Here is a 27,161-nt window from a genome sequence, read left to right as displayed (position 1 = left end):
GATGTTAGGTCAGTCAGTCAATCAATCAATCAATCAATCAATCAATCAATCAATCAATCAATCAATCAATCAATCAATCAATCAGTAAAAATATTCAGAGATTACACACATATAAAACAAACAAGATACATGCAAAATTCATTTATTTATTTACTTATTTATATATCTGGGTGTGAGAGAGTGAGAAAGTGTGCGTTCATATTCACATTTTCAAAAGACATAAAACAAATTACAAACCCTAACCAACCTCATCAACATATACAGTGCATCCGGAAAGTATTCACACCCCTTCACTTTTCCCACATTTTGTTATGTTACAGCCTTATTCCAAAATGGATTAAATTCCTTTCCCCCCCCCATCAAGCTACACACAATACCCCATAATGACAAAGTGAAAAAGGTTTTATAGAAATTTTTGCAAATTTATTAAAAATAAAAAAACTGAAATATTGCATGTACATAAGTATTCACACCCTTTGCTATGACACTCAAAATTGGGCTCAGGTTCATCCTGTTTCTACTGATCATCCTTGAGATGTTTCTACATCTTGATTAGAGTCCACCTGTAGTAAATTCAATTGATTGGACATGATTTGGAAAGGCACACACCTGTCTTAATAAGGTCCCACTGTTGACAGTGCATGTCAGAGCAGAAACCAAGCCATGAAGTCAAAGGAATTGTCTGTGGACCTCCAAGATAGGATTATATCGAGGCACAGATCTGGGGAAGGGTACAAAAAATGTCTACAGCTTTGAAGGTCCCGAAGAGCACAGTGGTCTCCATCATTCCTAAATGAAGAAGTTTGGATCCATTAGGACTCATCCAAGAGCTGGCTGCCCAGCCAAACTGAGCAATTGGGGGAGAAGGGCCTTGGTCAGGGAGGTGACCAAGAACCCGATGGTCACTCTGACAGAGCTCCAGCATTCCTCTGTGGAGATGGGAGAACCTTCCAGAAGGACAACCATCTCTGCAGCACGCCACCAATCAGGCCTTTATGGTTGAGTGGCCAGACGGAAGCCTCTGCTCAGTAAAAGGCACATGACAGCCTGCTTGGAGTTTGCCAGAAAGCACCTAAAGGACTCTTAGACCATGACAAACAAGACTCTCTGGTCTGATGAAACCAAGATTGAACTCTTTGGCCTGAACGCCAAACGTCATGTCTGGAGAAAACCAGGCACCTCTCATCACCTTGCTAATACCATCCCTACAGTGAAGCATGGTGGTGGCAGCCTCATGCTGTGGGGATGTTTTTCAGTGGCAGGAAGTGAGAGACTAGTCAGGATCGAGGGAAAGATGAATGGAGCAAAGTACAGAGAGATCCTTGATGAAAACCTGCTCCAGAGCGCTCAGGACCTCAGACTGGGGTGAAGGTTTACCTTTCAACACGACAACGGCCCTAAGCACACAGCCAAGACAACGAAGGAGTGGCTTCGGCACAACTCTGTGAATGTCCTTGAGTAGCCCAGCCAGAGCCCAGACTTGAACCCCATTGAACATCTCTGGAAAGACCTGAAAATAGCTGTGCAGCGACGCTCCCCATCTAACCTTACAGAGCTCGAGAGGATCTGCAGAGAAGAATGGGAGAAATACCCCAAATATAGGTGTGCCAAGCTTGTAGCTTCATACCCAGGAAGACATGAGGCTGTAATAGCTGCCAAGGGTGCCTCAACCAAGTACTGAGAAAAGGGTGTGAATACTTATGTACATGCAATATTTCAGTTTTTTATTTTTAATAAATTTGCAAAAATGTCTACAAAACTTTTTTGGCTTTGTCATTATGGGGTATTGTGTGTAGATTGATGAGAAAAAAACATGAATTTAATCCACTTTGGGATAAGGCTGTAACATAACAAAATGTGGGGAAAGTGGAGGGGTGTGAATACTTTCCGGATGCACTGTATACAGCGAAGAGAGAGAACTGTCAGACATCCTTGGTTCCTTGAAATGGAGAAGAAAAAAAATCCAGCCAACCGAGCAACAAACAGAGGGTTGTAGAGAAAAGAAACAGGGTTTTGGGGGGAGTAGATGCCTACTTGACAGTTTGTATAAATGGTTGGGAATTTTTATACGATACGGCAAAGAATTAGAGGGCAGACGCCTTTTATTGTCATTGGTTTGAGTTTTGATGCAATCCCATGAGTGACAGGACCGTACAAAGTTTGTATTTTTTTTTGCGGTTCATTATTAGAGCGTGAATGCTCGGCTGTGAAAAAGACATTTTCATTTCAGTATATCTTTAAGGGCCCAGACACACCAAACCGACTAGCAGCGACGAAGACTGACTGTTGCGTCGCCTCACATCGCCTGCTGTCTGGGCCAAAAAGTAGCACTTGAACACACCACAAAGACTACAGCCGGCAGCCAACTAGCATGTACATTCTGCACTGATTCGCTAAGCTGAACAGCCAATCAGAGTGATCTCTCTCACTGACGGGCTCCATCAATTCAACACGCTGAATCAGCCGAAAATCTGCCAACAGGGGTCTGACTAGTGCCGACGGTGCGGGACACCCCGCAAAAACTAGGGTCACAGACGCTCACCGACGGCCTGCCATTGGCTGACAGTATGTCAGGGCCCTAAGGCAATACCTGTTGTAGAGTTGACTATGGTTGATTTTGTGTCTGTGTGTGTGTGTGTGTGTGTGTGTGTGTGTGTGTGTGTGTGTGTGTGTGTGTGTTTGTGTGTGTGTGTGTGTGTGTCCTCATACCATGAGCGTAACCTGGTTCTTAGACCTGGCAGCTTTATGGATCGCTGTTAGACCATCTTTGGCTCTGAAGTCTAAGTGGGCCCCTCCATTCTTCAACACCTTGATCAATTCCACCATGTTGTCGAGGTGAGCAGCAAATGTCAATGGGGACTCTGTGAAGAGAGAACAAAACTCAAAAAGGACCTTTACAGTGGAAAAAAAATGCACTGGAAGAAAAATAATAAGACCCATCAAAAGGGTAGAACTCGATACACAGCGTAAGGTGCAACGCTGTTTTAAACAGACAGGTCATAGCAAAGTCATTGGAAATACATCTGGATAGCTGTAGCACTTCTTGTTTGTTGCATTATAATGAACTAAAATGTCCAGTGCAGGCTGGTTTTCTTTATGAATTAGGAATATCGGCCTCTTTACCTGACTGATGTCTTAGCCTTTAAGATTCTGTGACTTTGGCAAAGGCCTTTAAGGACCCACTTTATAAGTAGCAGCGTTTTGTAGCACAGAGCAACGGGAATTGGGACTACAAAATGTGTTACGAGTCTTTTCCAGCACGACTGAAACGGCACAAATGAGCACACCAGGAACAGGAACACATAAAACCTTCCTTTCATCCCAGAGACTTGTAATCAGTTGCACGGGAACAGGAAGGTGAGGAATTTACCGTGCCATGACAACAGGAATAAACAACTATTTCGGAGTCTATTGCTGACTGTAGCCTCCCGTATTCTCCCACCGTGTCTGCAAACTCACAGGTCCTCTTTAACTGCAACCGCCCAATAAGACATTAGTTGGCTCAGCTTGGCCTATTAAAAGCTAAAACAATAATGGCACAGGATTTTTTCCATCATTAAGAGTCTGTTTGAATTAGGCGGATTAAACAGAAAAGAGTAGTGAGAAAAAGCTACAGCAACCTCAATAACTACTCAAGAGAGATAATTCAAGGGGAAAAATTGAAATGGCCCTAACTTTAAAAAAAAGGAAGAAAATACAGAGACCATCAAAAAGGGCATGCAAACACACAAACTATAGAGGAGTCTGTCAGGTCGACCGTCCTATTGACCGTGACAGCCCTATCAGTTACACGACATGCGCTCGATAAAGCAACCCCACTTTTGCAGGAGATCCAGGGGTTGCCGTTGCACTCTCTCTCTCTAGCTGACATTTCATCAACTGATCAATGGACCATGGCCGAAGCCCTTCATTATAAGCTCTCTCTCTATACCATCCATTTTCTCTGACAGGGCCACATGACCAGTATGTGCCGATGAGTGCACACAGTGTGACACACTTTGTGTTCTCAACCGAAAACAAAAATGACAGGAGCAGAGAGGACATGACATAGACACTCCAAAACGAGTACAGTTGTTTGTTTTACGTTCTCTCACGTGTTCCCCCACCCACCCCAGAGAGAGAGATTGAGAGAGAGAGAGAGAGAGAGAGAGAGAGAGAGAGAGAGAGAGAGAGAGAGAGAGAGAGAGAGAGAGAGAGAGAGAGAGAGAGAGAGAGAGAGAGAGAGAGAGAGAGAGAGAGAGAGCACACTTGGGTAGGGAGTTTGTCAATAACGTCCTGTTACTGTTACCGTTTCTATGATCCTAAATATGAAGACAGGTAAACTGGCGACACTCGGGCACGAGGTAAAGTCTTATCACTATTCAATACCACTATCCTTACAATAGAAAAACACTTTAAAAGCCCTCAACTCAGCTGTCCCACCCCAAACTGCTTTGATTCCAGCAGTGCTGTGTGTTTATGCATGTGTGTGTGTGTGTTAATACATGTCCCTTTGTGTATGTTTGTATGTGTGTGTGCATCTGTGTGCACGTGTGTACTGACGTGTGTACTGTGTGCATTAATGAATGTGTGTGCAGAAGAGAGATAAAGGGTGTGGAAACGAGAGAGAGAGCAATTTAAGAAGGGAATCCTTTTTTGATATCGCTGTTCGTGTGTTTTGAAAGTCGAAATCAATAATTATTCGGGGCTCTATAATGAATTCCTATTCCATGGCTCGCAACAATAAAGGCTACCTTTAACAACAGCTCCCAGAGTCCATGAAGATGCCTTCAATTCTCCACTTAATAACTTTAGCAACCGCGTTCTCCCTAACTCCGCCTTTATTTCCCTCTGCAGATATTTACCTGCATTTATCACCCATGACCAAATTGCTGGGCCAGTCCCCACCCACTCAATAGTGGCTGTGGTGCGCACAACCTGGACTGCTGAGGCATTCTTAACATACTCATTAAACAACTGTAAATACCCTCATTTGTCACACTCAATATTTGCGCTGACTCAATACCACTTAACTCACAGTTACCAATTAATTGTAATGGGTTTTCAACAAGAAAGTGGGATTAGCTGATAAGTGTAAATCCATAGTTAGGAGGCAGCTACGGAGAACAATGTAGTTATAAAAGATATCAAGCTTCACGGAGGGACCTTTTATTGCTGTTTCAAAGCTGCACCGGCTGGGTTTTATCCCCCCCCCCCATCTTCCTTTAAGAGTGCTCCTCACAAGTCTCTCCGGAATGATTGGAATTACCTACACGTCAGTGCATCTGAATCATCTTAATCCAATGGCTCTCATTGGCTCAAGCATAGGGCAACCGCTCGAGTGCAGCTCTTAGTCTGGACCCCCCAGCCTCGCCGACACAGAGGCCGAGACAGCTACTTTCTTGTCCGTCTCATGGATCACTTATACAACAACACTGGTTGTGTGGTCTGGTCATTCATTCAAGTTCAATGTGAGTGGGCTTTAATAGGGGGGGTGGGGTCAGACTTAAATGAAAGAATATTCCAAGGGGAATGATCCATCAAGGAATGTGTGTGTGTGTGTGTGTGTGTGTGTGTGTGTGTGTGTGTGTGTGTGTGTGTGTGTGTGTGTGTGTGTGTGTGTGTGTGTGTGTGTGTTCATCTATGTTTGTGAGGACCGATTTCACCATTTAACCATAAGAGTGAGGATATTTTCGTAAAGTGAGGACATTTTGACCGCCCCTCACTTCTATAAGAGTCTAATTTAGGGTTAGTACAGTTTATATACTTTGTACTCTTTTAATGATATTTTATATATGATTGTTCCTATTTGTTTTTATTTTAATTATACTTTATATGGTTGGTCTTTTCTGTTTTTATTTGTATAAAGCACACTGAATTGCCCTGTGTACGAAATGTGCCTTATAGATAAACTTGCTTGCTTAGGACTTGGGTTTACAGTTAAGTTTAGCATTAGGATTAGGTTATGGTTAGGGTTGGGGTTAGACATGTAGTTCTGATGGTTAAGGGTTAGGTTTAGGGATTAGGGAATGAGTGTAATCAATGAGGGTCCGTACAAGTATGGAAGAACATATTTTTTTGTGTATGTGTGTGTGTGCGCACGCGCATGTCTTTTGCTTGTGTAGGTGCTATTTGCAACTGTGTGTGGTTGTGTTTGCACAGCCACCTGTATCTGTGTGTGTGTCAGTGTATCCACTAATTATGTGTTTTCATTCTTGCCAGATCTCATCCTCTGGCCTCATCCTTGGCTTTCAACCTCCAGTTGGGGACTAACGTGGACTCCTACCGATTAGTCTAGCCTGGTACAGCGTAACATGAAACACTTGCTCTCTCTGTATTTTACTCCACCTTTGCTGAGGTTCACATCTACTGTGATGGAAACACATTGGCCTCACGACACACCTCATTACTCCGGGCACTGTCTGATTCCTGTTTCCCTAAAGCAAATGCTTGTAAAAACACAGAGCCAAGTGTTAGTATTGTTTTTGTAACACATTTGTGTTCCATGAAATTTACTCAGAGCAGGTTGGCTGAACACACATCAGTCATTAGGGATACCACTCCAAAACCTACCGCTTTCCTATTCCTTCACTCCTTTAATAAGGATTGGGTAGTTTATGGCAGGGACCCACAATGCACTTATTTTCAGTTACAGATCTTCTGTTATGCAAATGATCTGTTTTTTTCTTTCAATTCTGCAATTGTACCAATAGTCATTCACTCGTTTGCCCAGATATTCTTAGATGCCTATTTATGCTTAGATTGTGTACTTCAGAATGTGTTGTCCTTTGTGCTTTCATTAAAGCACCCCAAAAGGTCATATTCCTCATATTCCTTCCTTGAAACTTACTGGGATAATGTCAACTGGCAAAGGAAGTGAAAAAGTACTGCCGTTTGTCTCCTTCACACCCAAATTGTCACCTGAGAGAAGTCTGGTGCAATCATACACCTGTATGTATCAGAACTATATGAAGGCTCTCTTTGAATTCAGAATGACAGCAGGGACAGATGCTGATTTTTATTTGGCTAATTAGCATCTTAATATTATCAGCTAGAGCTGCAACACGGTGTTTGGCATTGTCTTAAATGTATTCATCTTTCTGAATTCAACTTGTGTGGAATGCCTGAGCTGTCCTCCACATGGCCGGAGGAAAGCATTAAACACCTTAGAAAGACACCTCACAGAGGTACGGTAATGCCATGTTAAATGGCAAGACTGCCAAGCTGTGGAAAAACAGGACGTATACAACCCTGAACAACAGTCAGCAACAATGAATGAAAACTCTACAAACCTGATGATTGCAACTTGATTTGTCTGCCCTCGACCACTGTCTAGGTGCCTCTGAGCAGTGGTGTGGGACCTGTTCCAGGTGCTACTAAAAGGCAGGCTACCCTGCTGAAGGATGCATATACATGACTGCATGTGTGTTCATGAGCTTTGTACATGTGCTAAAGGTGACAATACTATGTGAGGGCAAATTCCACATACCGTGTGTAAAGATGGGTAAATTAAAAGATGATTATTCTTCTTCAACAGCATTGCTGCCTCAGATTTCAAGGTAATTCACATTTTTCTTTTATTCCTTGGAAACTCGCTTACTTGCAAATCTGCCTCTCTTCAGAGGAGTATAGCATACAGCCACTAGCTGCACTGCAAGAATGCATATGACCACTAGTGTACCAAATCCTTGCTTGAACTGACCGCTTGATGGCCAGCTTAGTTTGTATTTTGGACTGAGGGATGAGAGAGAAAGACTGGGCTACTGTCTCGGTCTTTCTCCACTAATTCTGTTTAACACCCCTTCTTCATCTCTCCCCATGAGTCCTGACTCAGAATTGAGCATATCTGTTTTAGGGAATTCTCCAGGACAGCAAGTTTGAAGTTCCACATACCCACATCTAACACACACACACACACACACACACACACACACACACACACACACACACACACACACACACACACACACACACACACACACACACACACACACACACACACACACACACACAGTAGCAGAAACAGACCATGAAAGACAAAGGTTGATGAAACTTTAGGCATTAAAACTATGTCATTACTGTTTTCATTCTCAAGAGTTAGCTGGTTTGACAAGTCTGACAATGTGTGTGTGTGTGTATGTTTGTATGTGTGTCAGTTTGCATTTGTGTTTTTGTGTTAAAACCTGGGGTTTTGTGTGCATCTGCATGTGTTACTGTGTTAGTGCATGTATGTGTGTGTCCATATCTATGTTTCTGTGTCTGTGTTGCTGTGACTGCTGTTTGTTTGTGTGTGTGTGTGTGTGTGTGTGTGTGTGTGTGTGTGTGTGTGTGTGTGTGTGTGTGTGTGTGTGTGTGTGTGTGTTTGTGTGTGCGCACACATGTGAGTGAGACTGAAGCCTTACCCCCAGTTTCAGAGTCATGGTAGTTTGGATCCAAGCCTCTCTCTAACAACTTAGACACCTTGTCCACCTGGTGATGCTGGATGAGGTCCATAAACTTCCTCAAATTAGCCTGCAAAAGCAAAAAAAAAATCACAACAAAAACAACAACAATAACACAAAGTGCTGTTAAGCATAGGAGAGAGACAACAGAGTGGGCATTGTTGGAAAAAGATGGAGGAAGAGCAGAAGTTCAGAGGTGTGTTGGGACCAAGCTGAGGAAGTGCAGCAGGGGACAGAGAGAAGGGCAGAAAGGGTCAAACTAGAGCTGGAAAGAGTAGGAGTCTGAATAAATGGTGAACCAAGTGATGAAGGTGGGAAGAAGGTGAGACAAAAGAAAAGGGGAAAATGAGAGAGGAGAGAAAGCCGGTAGAGTAGACAATATGATTAGGGACATGGTGATGGTGAAGTGTTGGTTGGCTGCTTCATTCTGCTCTGCTTCAATCTGCTTTAGTTCCAGGCTGCAAGATAAAAATAGGTAAGAGAACAGCTCCCCGAAGGAGAGCAGAAAAAAGAGGAAAGGAGGATGAGGTAGCAGAAAAAGAAAACAAGAGAATGGGTTGCAATAGAAGAACAGAATAGAAAAGAGGTTAATGAAAGGTATTGGAGATGGAGGGAGGCAGGTTGGAAACCATGGGAAGCAGACTTAAAAGAGACTTTCCAGGTGCTTTTGGTTAACTCTTATAAAGCCAGTCATGTTTGCTGCATTTCTGAAGAGAATATCATCATCCTTGATAGCATCATAAACTTTTTTTTTTTTGGCATTAGTTTTCCTGTTCCTCTATTTAAATTGTCATTTCTGCAGGATTCAGGGCACTTGGTGGCTCTTGTTTGTGCTGTGCGGAACTTATTTGTACTGTATATCTGATGTAGTTTAGGACTTTAGAACATCTAAGTTTATTAAAATATATAATAACGTACTCACGCACACACGCACATGCACACGCACGCACGCACACACACACACACACACACTACATGGAAGTATGTGGACACCTGAACATCACACCCATACGTGCTTGTTGAAGAAGTCATTCCAAATCCATGGGCATTAATAGGGAGTTGGTCCCCCTTTGCTGCTAAAACAGCCTCCACTCTTCTGGGAAGGCTTTCCACTAGATTTTGGAAAATGGCTGTGGGGATTCGCTCCCATTCAGCCACAACAGCATTAGTGAGGTCAGGCTCTGATGTTGGGGAGAAGGTCTGGCTCACAGTCAGCATCCTAGTTCAACCTAAAGGTGTTGGATGGGGTTGAGGTCATGGCTCTGTGCAGGCCAGTCAAGTTCTTCCACATCGAACTCGGCAAACAATGTCATTATGGACCTCACTTTGTCACTTTGTCCATGGGGGCACTGTCATGCTGAAACAGGAGAAGCCCTTCTCCAAACTCTTGCCACAAAGTTGGAAGCACACAATTATCTAGAATGTCACTGTACGCAGGAGCATTAAGATTTCCCTTCACTTGAGCTACAGGGCCTAGCCTAAACCATGAAAAACAGCCCTAGACTATTATTCTTCCTCCACTAAACTTTACAGTTGGCACTATGCATTTGGGCAGGTAGTTTACTCCTTGTTATATGGACGAGGCTTGACAAAGTGCATCATTGTAAACTTAACCTTTTATTGTTTGACCTGTGCAACCTACAGCCATATGCTTACCGGACAACCCTCTCACGTCATTCACGCATATGCATCCCGTACATCCCAAAACTATGGGTACCTACAAGGCACAAAAGCCTATTACATTACATCCCCTTTTCTTTTTTTAAACTTTTTTTTTAAACATACATGAGTTATTTTACACACTGTACCTGTTGCAACCACCAACTTTACTTAAAAGACCCCATAACTCAAAACATCTTGAACCGTAACATCTTAAACAGAAGAACAAGAGACTTTCAATGTCATATGATTATCCTCAACCTACTCTCTGTATCTAGTAGGTAGTCTCACATGTCTACCAGATCTACTCTGATATGAGAGTGTTTCAGATTGTTCATCAGGTGTCTCTTTTTGGTCTGCAACAACTGTGTGCTCAGCTGAGCTTGTGTGTGTTGCCTGTTTGTCTCTTGTATCACAGTCTTTCGTCCCTGAGTCCATGTTCAGGTTGATGTCCTGTTCATTTGTTGAGCTAAAGGTTTTCTCATCTGTTTTCTGCAGATACTTTCTGCTTTTCCTGTACAGTCTCCCATCTGGTGTGCGAACCAAAAAAAGATCGCGGTTTGTCATGTTTGTGCAGGACCACAGCTGGCTGCCATGTCTTTCCCCATTGCACCCTGACATTTTCTCCCACTTGCAGGTCAGACAGTGTCCTTGTTTACCTGTCGAAGTAGAGTTTTGCTTTTCTCTCAACTGCCCGTGTACTTGGACAGTTCCCTCTGGAGTAAACAGTGAGGTTGAGGTTGGCAGTTTTCCTTTCAGCTGCCGTCCCATAAGTAACTATGCTGGTGATAGTCCTACATCTTCCAATGGTGTGTTGCGATATTCCAACAGTGAAATGTATGAAATGTATTTTTTCAGCAGATTCTTTTATAGTCTGCACTGTCCTTTTTGCTTGACCATTCGACTGGGCATGACCAGGACTAGATATGATGTGCCTGAATTCCCAGCTTTCTGCAGTCTTTGAACTCAGCACTGGCATATTGAGGATCATTATCTGAGATAACACCAGGAATGCCAAGCCTTGCAAACATCGATTTCAGCGCAACTATGACACTGCTGCTGGTAGTATCTCTCAACTTGGTGATTTCTGGGAACTTTGAGAAATAGTCCACGCATAGCAGAAACTCAGATCTTCTGAAGTGAAAGAGATCAGTCCCTACTTTCTCCTGTGGTCTGCCTGGTATTGGGTGTGGAGTAACGGCTCTCTTGGATTACTGTTCCTGTTCTCATTACCAATTGCACACTGCAATACCATCTCCTCAATGTGTGAAGACATGTGTGGCCAATACAGAAATGTCTCTGGCTCTTTCTTTGTGCTTAACAATTCCTAAGTGGGACTCATGGATTTTGTTAAGCATTTTTTGTCTCAGCTGATGTGCAACAATAAGCTTTGCTGCTTTGAACATCAGCCCAGATATGTGTGTGTGTGTGTGTGTGTGTGTGTGTGTGTGTGTGTGTGTGTGTGTGTGTGTGTGTGTGTGTGTGTGTGTGTGTGTGTGTGTGTGTGTGTGCGATTTCATCCCTAAATGTCCAATAGGGCTGTATTTCTTTCTTTCTTTTTTTTTTGGTGGATTTTTTCCCCATTTTTCTGCCCAATTGTATCCGGCCAATTACCCCACTTTTCTGACCCAGCCTAGTTACTCCTCCACCACCTCTGCCGATCCAGGGAGGACTGCAGACTACCACGTCTTCTCCGATACATGAAGAGTCGCCAGCCACTTCTTTTCACCTGACAGTGAGGAGTTTCACCACAGGGATGTAGCGCATGTGAGGATCACGCTATTCCCTCCAGTTCCCCCTCCCCCCCAAACAGGTGCCCCTACCAACCAGAGGAGGTGCTAGTGCAGTGACCAGTACAAATACCCACATCTGGCTTCCCACCCACAGACACAGCCAATTGTGTCTATAGGGATGCCCAACCAAGCCAGAGGTAACACGGGGATTGGAACCAGCAATACCTGTGTTGGTAGGTGACAGAATAGACCGCCATGCTACCTGGACGCCCTGGCTGAATTTCTTTTGGCACTGCACTTCTCTTTCTTTTGGCCATCCTCTTTATGTATTGTCTTTCAGTAGCTGCATTTCAGGGTCATCCACTGTTGCTATTCTGAATTTGTGCAGTTTTTCCTCTGAAATGGGTAGCTGAGGTGTAATCATGTTCACCACTATTTCTTTCTCCAGCAGCTCTTCTTTTTGCTCTTTGAGGAACGCTCAACTTAGCACATCTGCAATATGAAGTTCCTTGCCTGACAGACAAGTGACTTTAAGGCTGTATCTTTGCAGCCTAAGCAGCATCTTCTGCAGCCTCATAGGAACTTCATGTAAAGGCTTTCTAAAGATGCTTCCCAGTGGCTTGCGGTCACTCTCAACCTGAATGTCTTTTCCATAAACATACTGATGATATTTTTCACTTCCGTAGATAACAGCAAGTAGCTCCTTTTCTATTTACGCATACCTGTGCTGACAGTCAGGGAGTGCCCTTGACCCATAAACTACAGGTTGTCCATCCTGTAGGATGACTGCTCCAATGCCTTCTGAGCTGGCATCTACTGACTGTGTGATTTGTATGTTGATGTCATAAAACTTCAGAGTTGAAGCGTTGGTGACCAGTTGTTTAAGGTGTTCAAAGCTCCTCTTTTGTGTTTCCTCCCAGTGCCACTCTGTGTCACCTTCTAGCAACTTCCTTAAAGGAGCACTGATGTCTGACAAGTTAGGTATAAACTTGGCCAGATATTGGATCACCCCATGAATCTCATCAGCTCCTGCTGATTCTGTGGCAGTGGTAGCTGTGTAACAGCTCTCACTTTTTCCTCATCTGCTCAATAGCCGTCAGGGCCGGCTATTGAGCGCCGGCCCTGGCATTTCCCTGGACACTGAAGCTGCATGGCGGGCGACACTGCCCGGCCCTGACACCAAACCTGTTGTCGTAATAACACAGCCCGTTGTCACGCTGGCGGCGGGCAGCCACCGCGGTGCCAGCTGTGTCCTCCAGAGGTGGGGGCGAGGTCTGGGCAGGGAGCATCACATGAAGGAACTGCTGCCGGTTGGCGAAGAAAATCTTGTCGTCTTTGGTGGAGGATAGGGGGGAGCTGGCTAGCGCTGTGCGCACAGGCGCTGGGAGCTGCCGTAGAAAAATATGGGTGAAAATGAAGGAGGGATCCACTGAGCCCAAAACGGCCAACATCTTCTCCAGCAGCTCAGAAGGTTTGCTATCGCTGAGTCCGTTGAGTGACAACAGGCGATCTGCCTTCTCCATCTCCGAGTGCACCATATTTCCCCACAGCCGGGGGGGCTTCCAGTAGCCCCATAGCTCGGGCTGTCATCCGGGCATCCAACGCCGCCACCACATGGAAATATCTCGTAACGTCCTGTGTTATTCCTCCCAGCTCGAACTGGGCTTCAATGTGCTGAAACCATGGCCGGGGACTGTGCTGCCAAAAGTTGGGCAACTTCACCGTTGCTGCTGAAATGCTAGCGCTAACATGAGCCATACTGTTAGCATCACTCGGAGCTGGAGCCAGGGCTCTCAAGTTTTGAACTGAGTTCAGAGTGAGATTTTGGTGGCGGCGGTGGTGGGGGTTTGGTTGGGGTGGGGACGGGGGTCTGATCTGATAAATGACACATAAATTCATACAAATAAAAATATTTATCTAATTCATCATTTTTTAGTGCAGGTAGAAATGGTGACCTGAACGAGAACAGGAGAATGTCACTTAATATGCGCAGTAAGCCCATATACATGTTCATTATGAATATAAACGACAGGGTTGATGTCAGGTTACAATCTGTCTTACAGTAAAACACCAAGCTCATGAATCTCACTTTTTTGAATATTCCAAATGATTCAAGTGGCTTCTCCACTGTCTTATCTACTATGGTGTCCTCATAATTTTCTTCCACTGACACCCTAGCTGTCTCCTCTGCTCTCTCCTCCACTGCCTCCTCCACAGTGTCCTCCTCTAACCTGGCCACCTATTTAGGGAGCTGATCCTTCACAGCGAAGCATGAAAGAATGTTCATTTGCCTCTTCCCTGACATCTTTGAAGACAAATGCAATAATTAATAATTATTAATTAAGGTCTGGATAAAATATAATGAAATAGCTGTCAAACAAAGCATAACTTTTATCTCATCTTAAGTTGGTAAAGTCCTCCTAGAAGTTGGTCTCAAATGCTTTGTGAATTACTCTTAAGAAAAAACTAAAAACTTTTAGTGCAATTTATAAGTACTCTTAGTGGTGGCCTAAGAGAAAAGCTTTATGAATAATGGGTCCTGAACTAAGACTAAAAAACAAGTGTCAGTATAGCTGCTGAAATTTGCAGGGATTCAACTAGCTAGCTTAGGGTGACCATATTTGGCGTTCCAAAAAAGAAGGACACTTTGCCTCCAGCCTCGAGATATTTCAATGATACTCGGAGTTTACTCAAAGATACCTTATAATTTGAATATATTTAAAGTAGGCCTCCTCTGTATGGATAGAAAATTATTATTTATATTATTTAAGTACATGCTTAATGGTCCTGTGGGTGTAGGTTTGGTTTTAACTTAACTGCTCTCTGTCTCTTTTCTCTTCCAGGCACATAAAGAGTCTCACTTGCAACATGTTCACTAATGAATATGCATGTGCTGACTTGCATATTAAATTATTATCATGGCTTTTTCTCTGATTTTTACATTTTATTTTGATAGAATACTTAAATCTGAGACCACACTTAATATTTAAAAATAACATAACTCTGTCACATGAAATGTTATAATGACATAAATGTAGAGAAACCTGTAGGTAACCTGCTGCTCTGTAACAGCTGCTGTGAGCTTTTCTATCCTCACCTGAGATTCTGGCTTTCAGTTTGTGTATTTCATGACACAGACCCACAGTGATGCTGAAACTATCGCAAAAACTTTGTATTATTTTTCTTTCATTCAACTCCTGAACTAAGATCTCAGATCTTTCACTATGACATCAGAGCTCACCTGAGAGGCTGCAGCTCACCTGTCTGTGTGTCTCTGTGCTGCTCAGGCTGCTGCTGACAGGATTTTCAGAATAAAATGAAGCCTGATAGTCAAACAAATCAGTTGGACAAGCTGTGACTAGTTTGGCTTATAAATAATATTAATGTCTTACTACAATACAAGTAGCAGCACATTAATGTCACATATACTATAATAACTCTGCTCTTGAGCCACTAATGGAAAAGGAAGGGTTGGCATTAAATAGTAAATAATTCTCACACTAATTTCAAAGATTAATATTTGGATTAATTACAGAACATTCTCAGTTAATCATGTGTAAACAGCTACTGACACTTTGGTTCTTCTTTAAAAAGGATCAGATGTCTTCATTTGCTTTTGAGAGGAATTTTCACCAACATTAAAGTTGTTTAATTATCAACATGTCTGAGCAACAATCGCAAATTAGCTAACATCACCTAACACCAGAAATTAATATAATATCAATATCTTAGTTTAGTTTCAGGGGAAGTCGTTTTAAATTCTGTGACGTTTGAAATTTTTAAACTTTAAATACTGACCGCTGCAGATTCTCCACCTCACAGACTCCTCTGCACCTGTTGCTAGACAACACGTAGCAGTGTCTTGCCATTAACATCGCTGATAAAGCAGCTGGCTTGCTTGAGATCAGTAAAAATATAATATATAACAGTTCAGCAACACGCAAACCTACCACAGAAAACCGGACATTTTCATGAATTTATAACCCCCCCCCCCCAGGACATGTCCGGGGAAAAGAGGCCGTTTGGTCACCCTAAGCTAGCTAGGCTAGTTCACACACTCCGGTTAAACCAACTGCCTGGACACAATATTCATAGAGAGTAAAAAGAGACAAGTTATCTCAAATGATGAGATAACTTACTGTACACATAGGATATGGTCTTCTCCCACGTTGTTGTCGTCCTACTTCGGATTTGTGACTAAGTAGATAGCTGTCCTCTTCTGTCAAGTTGTTGTAGCGGGAATATCTCAATCTTACCTGGATACAGCAATGCTATAATTTGATTGGCTGTTCGGCAGCTATATTCTTTAATTTGATTGGCTGGTGTGTGGCAGGCCCTTCCCAACGCTATGGGGAATCCACTTGATTCCTACCTGTTCCACTGTTATAAAAAATAGGGGCGCAACTTGGTGGGCGTTACCCTGATTCTCTGCATGAGAAATACAAGGTGTGGCGTGTGAGCGTGTGAACGAGTTGAAATGCGTGTGTCTCACGCCCAATGCGTGAGACTTGAGAGCCCTGTGGAGCGGTGTTGTCATTGCTTTGGGTCGACATGCTCGTTGTCAACGTGCGGGGTCACCAATGTGGGAGTGCAGGAATGAGGAGACGGAGAGGTCAAGTCAAATACGTTTACTCGTTACACAAAACAACACTGATACAGCACAATCTCTCGTGGCAACAAGCTAACAGCTAGGCTGCAGGAAACATGGTTCCTCTTCCTGGGAAACTCTGAAGAGTGCCTACGTCAGCACTCTGGACGTCTTCCTTAAAGGAGCAGCAGCCCCTGGTGAATCTATCCTCAATTGTGTATCACCACAATATACACTCTAACCAGGCAAATAATATAATGGTCAATATGTACATTAACCAATTGTTTGGTTAATGTGGTTGTATGAGTACACATTTAGACAATTAGCAATTGAGTCCGCTTAATCGCCTTTCTCTTGTCTGTTTGACTGAAATTTCACAAGGTTCATTTGACCGTTCAGACTTAGTCACAACCACTAGGTCTCTATTGATTTAATTTCCACATTTGGCAGTTGACCAAGATGAAGAGCTGTCTGTGCACAAGGCATTTTCATTAATGCAGATGATTCATGCTTTATGAGTCTGTGTATGTTTGTTTTTGTACGTGTTGGTTTGTGTGTGCACATGTGTGTGGATGTCCATTCATCTGTGTCTGTGTATGCCAATTTGTATGTTTTTGTGTGTGTTTGTGTGTGTGTGTGTGTGTGTGTATTTTTGTGAGTTTGTGCATGTCAGGGCCTTGTGAATCAGAGCAGCTGAAATGCAAAACCTCTCTCTCTCATTCTCTCTTTTCTGAAACAGGCTGGTGGGTTGGCTGTTGATTGGCTGTCTCAGTGTGAGCTGTAGCCAACCACAGAGCACCAGACTGCATAGCAAACTGGCTAAGCCAAATATATACACATACGAGATGTTGAGATGAAAAATGGCAGCAATCTATGATATATATCATACATGCAGCACAATGAGTCGGGGTTTATCTTTGTGTGTTTGGGACGGGGGGGGGGGGGTACCTCTCCCTGTCCCTGCACTCATTTCCAAAACAGCTTTCCTTTTCTATCTTTTCATTTTCTTTCATCTTCCTTCCTTTCCAGAAGCTCCCAGCCTCCAATCCTCACTCGTGTGTCATTGGATGAAGATTCAGAGAAAGTATTCAGACATGAGACAGTTTCACAGTGTGCTGGTCCCTTGGAGATGCCAGAAACACTTGTGCTTTGGCTGCCTTACACCACTACACTGGCTGTGGGAGATTAGCCCAGAGCTAGCCTTCTGCACCAATGAGGAGAATGAAGCTTCAGTTTACTCTCTAAATTTACTTAGATTTATGTGGGTGGGAGAGGGAGAGGGAGAGAGAGAGAGAGAGAGAGAGAGAGAGAGAGAGAGAGAGAGAGAGAGAGAGAGAGAGAGAGAGAGAGAGAGAGAGAGAGAGAGAGAGAGAGAGAGAGAGAGAGAGAGAGAACAGGGTGATGGAGAGAGAAAACAGTGATAGAGAGAGAGAGAGAGAGAGAACAGGGTGATACAAAGAGAGAACAGGTGATAGAGAGCGAGAAAATAGGGTGATAAAAAGAGATAGAGAACAGGTGATTGAGAGTGAGAGAATAAGGTGATACAGACAACATAGTGATAGAGAGCTGAGTTGGGGGGAAGGGGGAAAGAGAGAGGGTGAAAGAAAGGGAAGAGAGAAGTAGAGAGATTTATATACGTCTATACAAACAAACAAATGAATGCTCTCACACACGTATGCTAATTTATGTATGCTACTTTGTAAACTGCTGTCTGCTGTCATTGTCAAGCGTTAAAATCAACAGACAAGAAAACACTTGGTTGCCCCACCAGTATCAGATGGCATAGCGACTTAATAGTCACCTCACAGCAAGAGGATCTTGGTTTCAATCCCATCCATCTGTGTGGAGTTTGTACCTGTTCACATGCATTCACAAAGATTTAGTTGATATGGCTAATGAATAAGAATATTTAATATACCTAAATATGGAAGGGATTTTCAAACCTCAGACTAGTGAAACAGATTCTCATCCTTACCGCCATATCGGGGACACAGTATCCAAATGCACTGTATTGACCACTCTGTCTCAGCTGCAAAGATGCTCGGTAAATTCCACGTATGCTGTTATTATATTATTTTCTGATAATGTTTAAATATGAATATTTTATTGCCTTACTGCCATATTGTGGTGCACAGTATGCTTTTGTAATGTGCGAAAAATCATAGTCACTATGGGATCATAATGACTAAAATTAACAACATAACCACAACTGGCATAAAGATAGTGGGGGGGGGGGTTCTGTGAAGCACATCAACCCTATGTATTTGGAGTTGAATATTTAGATATTTCAGTTAATCTATTCATGAATATACATTTTAATAGATAATGTTGGATGTCTTAGTTTTAGATCTAGTGAAGTACTAGTGGTTCTTAGTACTTACAAATATTTTGCTCATGTTCTTCAGGCTTTATTTTGTATATCCCACCACGACAAATTCCTAGTATGCGCAAATTTACCAGATTGTTAATGAACTAATGACAGGGCCAACGCAAATTTACCAGATTGTTAATAAACCAATGATGGGGCCAATGCAGAGACAACAATCACAGAGGGACCGTACCCAAAAATGATAGTTTGGATACAAGGATTATGTTGTGGATGGCTACAGTAAGAACAGAACAGCAGTATGCAAGATCTGCAACTCAAAAATCAGTGACACAACCACCACAACATCCAATTTCATCTGTCACTACAAAACCCACAAAGAAAGGCCCTGTGATGGCCTGGCGGCCTGTTCAGGGTATCTCCCCGCCTGCCGCCCAATGACTGCTGGGGTAGGCTCCAGCATCCCCGTGACCCTGAGAGCAGGATAAGCAGTTTGGATAATGGATGGATGGATGGTTAATAAACTGATGAGACTGAATTTAAATCAAATGAAATGATAAGGGCTGATCTCACACTTGAATGTATCTGGCAACATACAACACACCTTTCCAGAAAACGCAGCTTCTACTGATTGTATTTTACAGGACGTACTTATGAGAGCATCGCCATGCACAATATACCATTATTTATCCAACATTTCACAGTACTTCAAACAACAGTTACTCAGCAGCAGCCGGGCACCACCAAGCACTGCTAGCTGTTAAGGACTTGTCAGATATAATCACATCAGATCAACACAGCCGGAACGACAATCCATCCAAAAGATCATCTAAGACCTTTCTATGAAGGGCAAACTTTTGCATGAAAAATTGGAGTCTTCCATTTATATACAAAATCAACCATTACTGTGTGGCATATTTGAAAAAGTTGAATCTTCCAAGATATCACTGCTCCACTTGCACACAATGAGCAGACTGCCTGAAGGTCTGAATACACCGATGCGATAACTAAAAACGTTCAGGTACTTCCATGGTGAACTGCACAGGGGGGTTTAAAGAGTTCACAGTTCATGCATTCCTACAATCACTGGTGGACTCTGGGGGGGGGGTAGGGGGCAATTGCCCCTCTGGTGCCCCCTTGTTCGGGAAAAAAAAACACTGCAGAAGTGCCCTCTTGGATACCCCATGGCAGACAAAAGATGATAAAGTGCCCTCTAGGGTAGCCCAATGTGCAAAACAATGGGATATAGTGCCCTCTAGGGTGCCCTTTCAGTGGACAAAATGTGATATAGTGTCCTCTACGGTGGCCTTTCAGTGGAGAAAATGTGATGAAGTGCCCTCTAGTGTGGCCTTTCAGTGGAGAAAATGTGATGAAGTGCCCTGTAGGGTGCCCTTCCAGTGGAGAAGACATGATCCATTGCATTAATGGGTGCCCTGCCCTTCCAGTTGAACATAAATGGATCATGACTTCCTATGTGCTGGTGCCCTACCACATACAGCTGGTGCCCTTTTTTATTTATTTTTTTGCCCCTGCCCCTCAAACAGCCTGAGTCCGCCACTGCCCACACTACAATAAAATAGTCACTGGATCAGTTATGTAATATATAATGTATATAATGCATTTTGGTCATTGTATATACGATTTTCTTGTGCAACATGAACAATATTTCAACCCTTGATCTGTAATCTGCTTCTTTAATTTGGGTCCCAGCTTGACCTGGTAGATTATAAAATGCTTTTTTTTTCTCTATATATATTAATGTGGGTTTTACTGTTACTAATATTGATTCCACAAACTCTCAGATTAATTCTATCCAACACACTGACTAAAAACAGGTATTGTAATATGAACCTTACAAGAAAGAAGCACTGTTTTGTATTTTTTAATTAATTTTGCTTTGAAATAGTTCCATAGACACGTCACCAGTATCACAACAATAATCTGGTATGGTTAAACTAATGGTATTGATCTCGTACATACTGTTGATGCTCCAAAACTAGACCAGCTGACTGTGTTGATGTGACATTAAAGTTACAACAGTGGATCTTATTTCAAAAGTTCACCAGAAACAGCAACAGTAACTGAGTGAGGAGAAACAGTCAGTTGTTGGCACAGATGCAACAAGCACTTTGTTCAAGTTTAGTTCAACGCTGCCACTGTGATTTGCATCAAAGAAGCAGGCTATATTATGTGTAACACACTGGGCTCTATTTTTGTGCTGGTGCAGAGATGGTGAAGGCACAAACGCAGGCTGATTGGTAGTTTCCCCCAGGACAAGGTGAAGTTTTCCCGCTTGTCTCCATTTGATTTCGTTACTTGAAAGGAAATTATGAGGCGCCAAACTGCTCACACAGTAATTCGGTCTCGCTCTAATCGACAATCTAATCGACAATTCAATTCTCTCGCGCAGTAACTCACACAGTTTTCACTTGGCTTTTGTCTGGATTGGCGCCTCACATTAGCTAGCCTGCAGTGAGATGGTTGTTGCGGCACAGCTTGGGTTGGTGTGTTAAGTGCAAGCGCAGATGCAAGTGCATGCGCACATGGGTGTGCCAAATACATTTTTAGTAATTTGGTGACCAGTGTAGGGTGGCACAGTTAATTAAAGTGTTGGATTAGGATGAATACATTATAAAAAGGGGCGGCACAGTGGCGCAGTGGTTAGTGTGGTCGCCTCACAGCAAGAAGGTCCTAGGTTTGAGCCCTGGTGTAGTCCAACCTTGGGGGTTGTCCCGGGTCGTCCTCTGTGTGGAGTTTGCATGTTCTCCTCATGTTTGCGTGGGACATGTAGGTCAGGTGAATCGGCCATAATAAATGGTCCCTAGATATGAATGTGTGTGTGTCTGTGTATGTCGGCCCTGTGTGATGGCCTGGTGGCCTGTCCAGGGTGTCTCTCCGCCTGCCGCCCAATGACTGCTGGGATAGGCTCCAGCAACCTCGCGACCCTGATAGCAGGATAAGCGGTTTTGATAATGGATGGATGGACATTATATAAAGGTGGAGTTGGAGTAGGTTTTGACTTGGCAAATCAAATCAGCTCTTCTCATACGCTTCAAATGCACCGTGGCGGCACACTTTTTATTTTCTGTTTAACTTATTCGGAACATTGCCATCAATCAGTTGTTACTATTAGTTTAATAATCTATGTCCGTGAGGTAAACTGCATAGGCTTGCAACCATTAAAACACATTTGCGTAGATGTTTGAGTGTGCCTGTGCTTAGACTGCTGCTTGAAAATAGCTCAATGCACCTGCCTCTGTGCTGAGTCGGTGGAGGTTTAAGCACAATATCAAGGCAAGATGGAAACCTAATTTGCACCATGCCAGCTGATCCGCATTAAGCCTGGGCCCAGTTTCACACAATCAGAACCCAATGTCTCTGAAAGCTCCAAATATTTGTCAACAAGTTTTGAGTTTTGACTCATATTTCTCGATTTACAATATTGTTTACTCTTAATCTTTTGTATGACTCAGAAATATGGACTGTATTGCAAATCTCTTACCTTTGTGTGAAGTTTGGCAATCTGTTTCTCATCCACATTAGGCTGCCTGTAGACTCTGCTTTTGTAGCGGAACTGTGGTGCAGAGACAAGGAGGACAAACAAAAAACAATAATCATCACCATCATCATCAGCATCAACAGCAGCAGCATCATCAACAGCATCATCAGCAGCAGCAGCAGCAGCATAGTTATCATCGATTTTTACATAGCACTTAAAAAAGTGGTTGTTTAACTTAATAAAAAGCCAAATGAACAGATAATTAATGAAAAAAAAGAAATCTACATCGCAAGTGTGATAGATGAAAGAAATGTTTTAAAAAGCCCTGCTTGTAAACAACAAGGCAAATGGCAAATATAGGACATAACGTAATGTGTGTTCCTGTAATGATCCTACCAAGAATCAATCCGTTTGAAATCTCGGTAGTGAATCATCATACAACTATGAAGCAGCTTCAAAATGTTCATTCTTCTGGGGATAAAGTTGATGGAGGGGTCAATGCTAAGATGTGACCCTTTTATTGGTGACACATTCATTATCTTTATTGGTTGGCTGTGTGAACATTGAATTAATGTTTGTTTTTTTTTCTTTTTCTGAAGGCTCTGCTGAGGACCTGAGCTTCTCTGGCCATGACATTGTGGCATTACAGTTGTGTTTGACTATTGACTATTATTATGCAGCCTGACAAACCTTGTTATTTCACAAGCAATGCTCGGCTATTTCGTAGTTGAACACATCATCTCATTACAGCTCTATTTCCTGATGCAGTGCTTCCTTTTCCCAAGACGAGCTGTAACTTCATCCAGTTGGAAACGATGTACAGTGAAAGCAGCACAGTTTCAAACGGGGAAAATTGTAGCTGGGAAGTCAACCAGTTATTGTATCAAAACAATCTGTTTGTTTCAGCAATGAGATGCTCAGAATACACAAAAAGTACTTTATTACTTTAAAGTCAAAGTTATAAAAAAATGTGTCTTTGTGCGACAGTTCTTATCCAATCCAATTAATTTACTAGTCATTTTTGGTAGACAATTTTCAGGTAAAGGAGATTCATTGGTGACCTAAGACGTGGTTTAATATGTCAGCAGTTACCTCTAAAGAGGGGACCCCCTTGCTGAATGACTGAGGGTACTCCCGAAAGATACGTTCTTCATCCAGGAACTTTCCATCTCTCCCATTGCTGGCTGGCTGGAAGAGGCCGTAATTTAGCACATCCTTCAGGCTCTGACTCAATGTACACAGGATTCTCTGCTTGGCCACCCACACAGTGGCATCCGGGTTGAACCGCATGCATTTCTATAGGGTGAGAGGTCACATTCAGGGAGGGGGGAGGGAGAGGAGGAGAGTTCATTATCAGAGAGGGAATAGATCTGACTTGAAATTTAAATGAATAGTTTTTAGATGAGATTTGCTGATCACAGCAATAAAAACAAGGGAGACAGATATTCCCCTTAATTTACCATAACAAACAACAAAGACTTCAATATTAAAAGAAAAAAAAATACTAACCCCAACACTAATATACACTTGTATCTCATCTAACTTGCAGCCTTGACTTGAAACTTTTGATTGATAGATGCATACACTGAAAAGAATTGAAAAGTGACAGAAACTATGGCACTCAAAAACTAGTTTAGAGGAGTCAGATTTGGTGCTTTAACACCACTTGCTAGGTCAATCACAAATGGAGTGTGCACAATTGATAGCATCAGCAAAGCCTCTTACTGTTTTTTTAATGTTTGGATCAGCACTGTGTGCTTAAATGTGCCACATCGCTGGCTGGAAGAGTGTAATTGACATGACCCCGCTGGCCTGCAGCCCTTCCCAATTGTGGCCTCCCTGGAGTAAATAAGCACACAATGCAGGATTTCTGGCCTCGGCTGAATCAGAGAGGATTATGGGCACTGTGCCGTGGCATTCAGAGAGCGTCTGCATGTATGTTTCCAGCTGGTTGTGCTGCTCAGCCGGCGATAGCGGCTCTGCGCCTGTGATAAAGGCTGGAAGGATGAGCAGTCTGTGAACGCTGCCTACCCATAATCCCCTGGCCTGGCAATGGAATGGGCAGAGAGGAGGAGAGGAGTGGAGAGAGAGATGAAGGGTTGAAGGTGTGGAAAAGCAGATGTCTGGCATCCAGCTGGCCTGGTCCAACTCATGATGCCTTCGTTTTCTCTGCTACTTTATTACGGTGGCAAATATCCATCCACCGCTATTATTGCCATTTCCTCATCCGCTGGCCTGATGTGTTAAACTCAGACAATAAAAACCATGCTGCCAGGATAATAGGACACAATTGAGGGAGTAATTTTTCTCCATCAAAAGGTAATTAATGCCCATATGGAACATTTCTACTACAGCAGTCTTGGTGCATTTTGGTCTAAATAGGAGAAATAGTTGTAATTCCTTTTTTTTTTGCTTCTTTCATTTTTATTTTATATGAGTATCTTGACCAAACTCCCATGGCTCATTTTAGTAATGCACTTTTCATATACTTATACAGGCACAAAGTCTGGCACTGGGTACCGATCAGAACAATCATAATCTGTTTGACTTTACTGGAGCAGTTGGTAGTTAAAATGAAGGAAAAAAAAGTTTAAGTGTGTTTGAGTGTTTTCACAATTATGTGATTTCCCAATTTCCCATTTTCATACCATCTCAAACCCTACTAGCCTCATGGTTACATGCCATTGTCCCTAGCCTCTGAAACGAGGCAGAAAACCTGGCACCTCAAACTGGATATAACCCAGTTACAACTGTCTTTTGGCATGAAAAGAGAAAGGAGATGGATAAGGAGTAAGAGGAGGGAGGATGGAATGAGTAAGGTTAAAAAAAAACATGAAGAAGAGACAAGAACACAGAATTTGCATTAGAAGAAGCCAGCGAGAGCACCGGCAATCCCTTTATCAGTCTTCTGTAATTGCTTCCCCCTGACTTCATTGTGCTTTCATTTTCATACTAATTGTTTTTTTTTTTTGTTGCATCTATTTGCAGCGATGGACACATTAAACACACTTTTATGCGTAGTCAAAGCTCATGTCGACACTAACAGTATTAAATCAAGTTAGTTAAAAAGTAATTTCCATGTGATCGCCCTCATAATTCTGATAAGTAGTAGTGTACTGCACAAAAAGAGGTCAAATGACATGTACGTTCTGAAACCTACATCAGTGTTTAATACCACAGGTGGCCTCCCAGTCAAAGCCTCTGCGAGGGAGGCACTGTACAATTCGAGGTAGTGTGTCTATTTTACTGTAGAAAAGTGTGGTGCAAGTAAGGATATATGTGCATGTGTGTTTGTGAGCTCAATGCTTTCTGAATGGCCTGTGTGACCCAGTCATGTGATCACGTGGTACCACTGGAGACTCGGTGGTGATGGTGAAGCTGTGAGCATAGTGTACACATGTGAGAGAGCTTAGTGCACGTGTGAACCCGCGTACACACAAATGCGAATGAGTGCACTCTTGCACACTTGAGCACACACACAGGAATGAACACGCATGCACACACACACACACACACACACACACACACACACACACACACACACACACACACACACACACACACACACACACACACACACACACCTCTTAAAGCCCTACCTAATTACATTATCAGATTTCAAGTTCATCAAAGGATCGACACTAACTTAAGGATTTATCCCACTGGGAGTCACACACACACACACACACACACACACACACACACACACACACACACACACACACACACACACACACACACACAAGTCAAGTATATTCATGTGGTTAAAAAGTACTTTGTAAAGCAGTGGCTACAAGCCAAACATTTCCACACAAAATTCCCATGTTGTACATTGTGGAAGCTGATTTTTATTTTTATCTCATCAGGAAAAAGGACCATTAAAATGGATGAAAAATACTTGATAGAGAATGAAAAGTAGACCCTAGAAGAAAAGGCGTAAGGCATATGTGGAAGCGAATGCTCAATCATCAAGTTGCCATGTGAGCCTCCTCTCTTCTATTCTCACTCTTTTGAGCCTCTGCTTTGTTCCTGCCGGCAAATCCACATGTCTACAAACCCGCTCTTCTCTCCTTGACATGTAGGCTAAAAGGTATCTGGGACCAGTTTCCATCCCTCAGGAAACACATGAAAGACCTACAGTACAGAGAAAGGAGATGAGGCTATATAGAGACCAGCAGTACCTCCAGCTACATATCCATGGAGAGTTACAGTTGTGCATTGTTGTTCTTTGATAATGAATCTTTGTGTCTGCAGAGCTCTGGGAACATAGAAATGTCCATAGAGAGGTATAGTATGTATGCTGTACCACATCATGGGCCACAACAGCCTGTCCATGATGTTTACACTAGTTAGTACAAAGATATTTTACTGCGATGGTTTACATAACAGACTCCTTAGGATGTAGTGAACCTGGTGGTACATATGACTACTATATGAGACACCGTGCATCTATCCTCCATATCATCTTAATCCTGTTCGGGGTTTGGGGACTGCAGCCAAGGGCAAAAGGCAGGGAGACTTCCTCAACAGGTCACCATTCCATCACAAAGCCAACAAATGCAAATGCACTCACACACCAGTTATGTGCAGGCAATTTACGGCCTCCAGCTCAAATATTATTGGTCTGTGGAAGGAGACCCAGGGTACCCAGAGCAAACCCATATGAATAAAGGAAGACCTCACAAACGACTCACCATTAAATGTTGAGATGTTTGGAATTTGGATGTTGTAATTCAGAATATGCAAGCCGACAGACCAGAGGTTACCACAGCTGTTTTTAAAATGTTTGCCGTTTCCAAGGTATCAAATCGGAGCCTCGGAGTTACACTGATCCTGCAGATTCATGTCTTTAGGAATCCATGTTTGTTGCTGTGTCATCCGCTACGTAATGCCTATGACACACCAATGGCAGGTTTATGGTGATGCTCAATGCCGT

General features: G+C 42.9%; 1 protein-coding gene across 1 annotated transcript in view; it reads right to left on the bottom strand.

The window, feature by feature from the left end:
* The window catches only part of LOC130112029 (SH3 and multiple ankyrin repeat domains protein 2-like), a 195,137-nt gene that overhangs the window by 165,410 nt on the left and 2,566 nt on the right, over window positions 1-27,161 (bottom strand). Inside the window, exons 2-5 of the mRNA XM_056279335.1 lie at window positions 23,318-23,521; window positions 22,229-22,300; window positions 8,382-8,490; window positions 2,710-2,861 (exon numbers count right to left, since the gene is read on the bottom strand). Coding sequence (XP_056135310.1) covers window positions 2,710-2,861; window positions 8,382-8,490; window positions 22,229-22,300; window positions 23,318-23,521 — 537 coding nt within the window. The remainder of the gene's footprint in view (window positions 1-2,709; window positions 2,862-8,381; window positions 8,491-22,228; window positions 22,301-23,317; window positions 23,522-27,161) is intronic.

This window comes from Lampris incognitus, chromosome 4 (genome assembly GCF_029633865.1).
Source record: "Lampris incognitus isolate fLamInc1 chromosome 4, fLamInc1.hap2, whole genome shotgun sequence".
Taxonomy (NCBI): Eukaryota; Metazoa; Chordata; class Actinopteri; order Lampriformes; family Lampridae; genus Lampris; species Lampris incognitus.
Note: the sequence above shows the minus strand (reverse complement) of the source record. Positions and strands in the feature narration are given on the sequence as shown.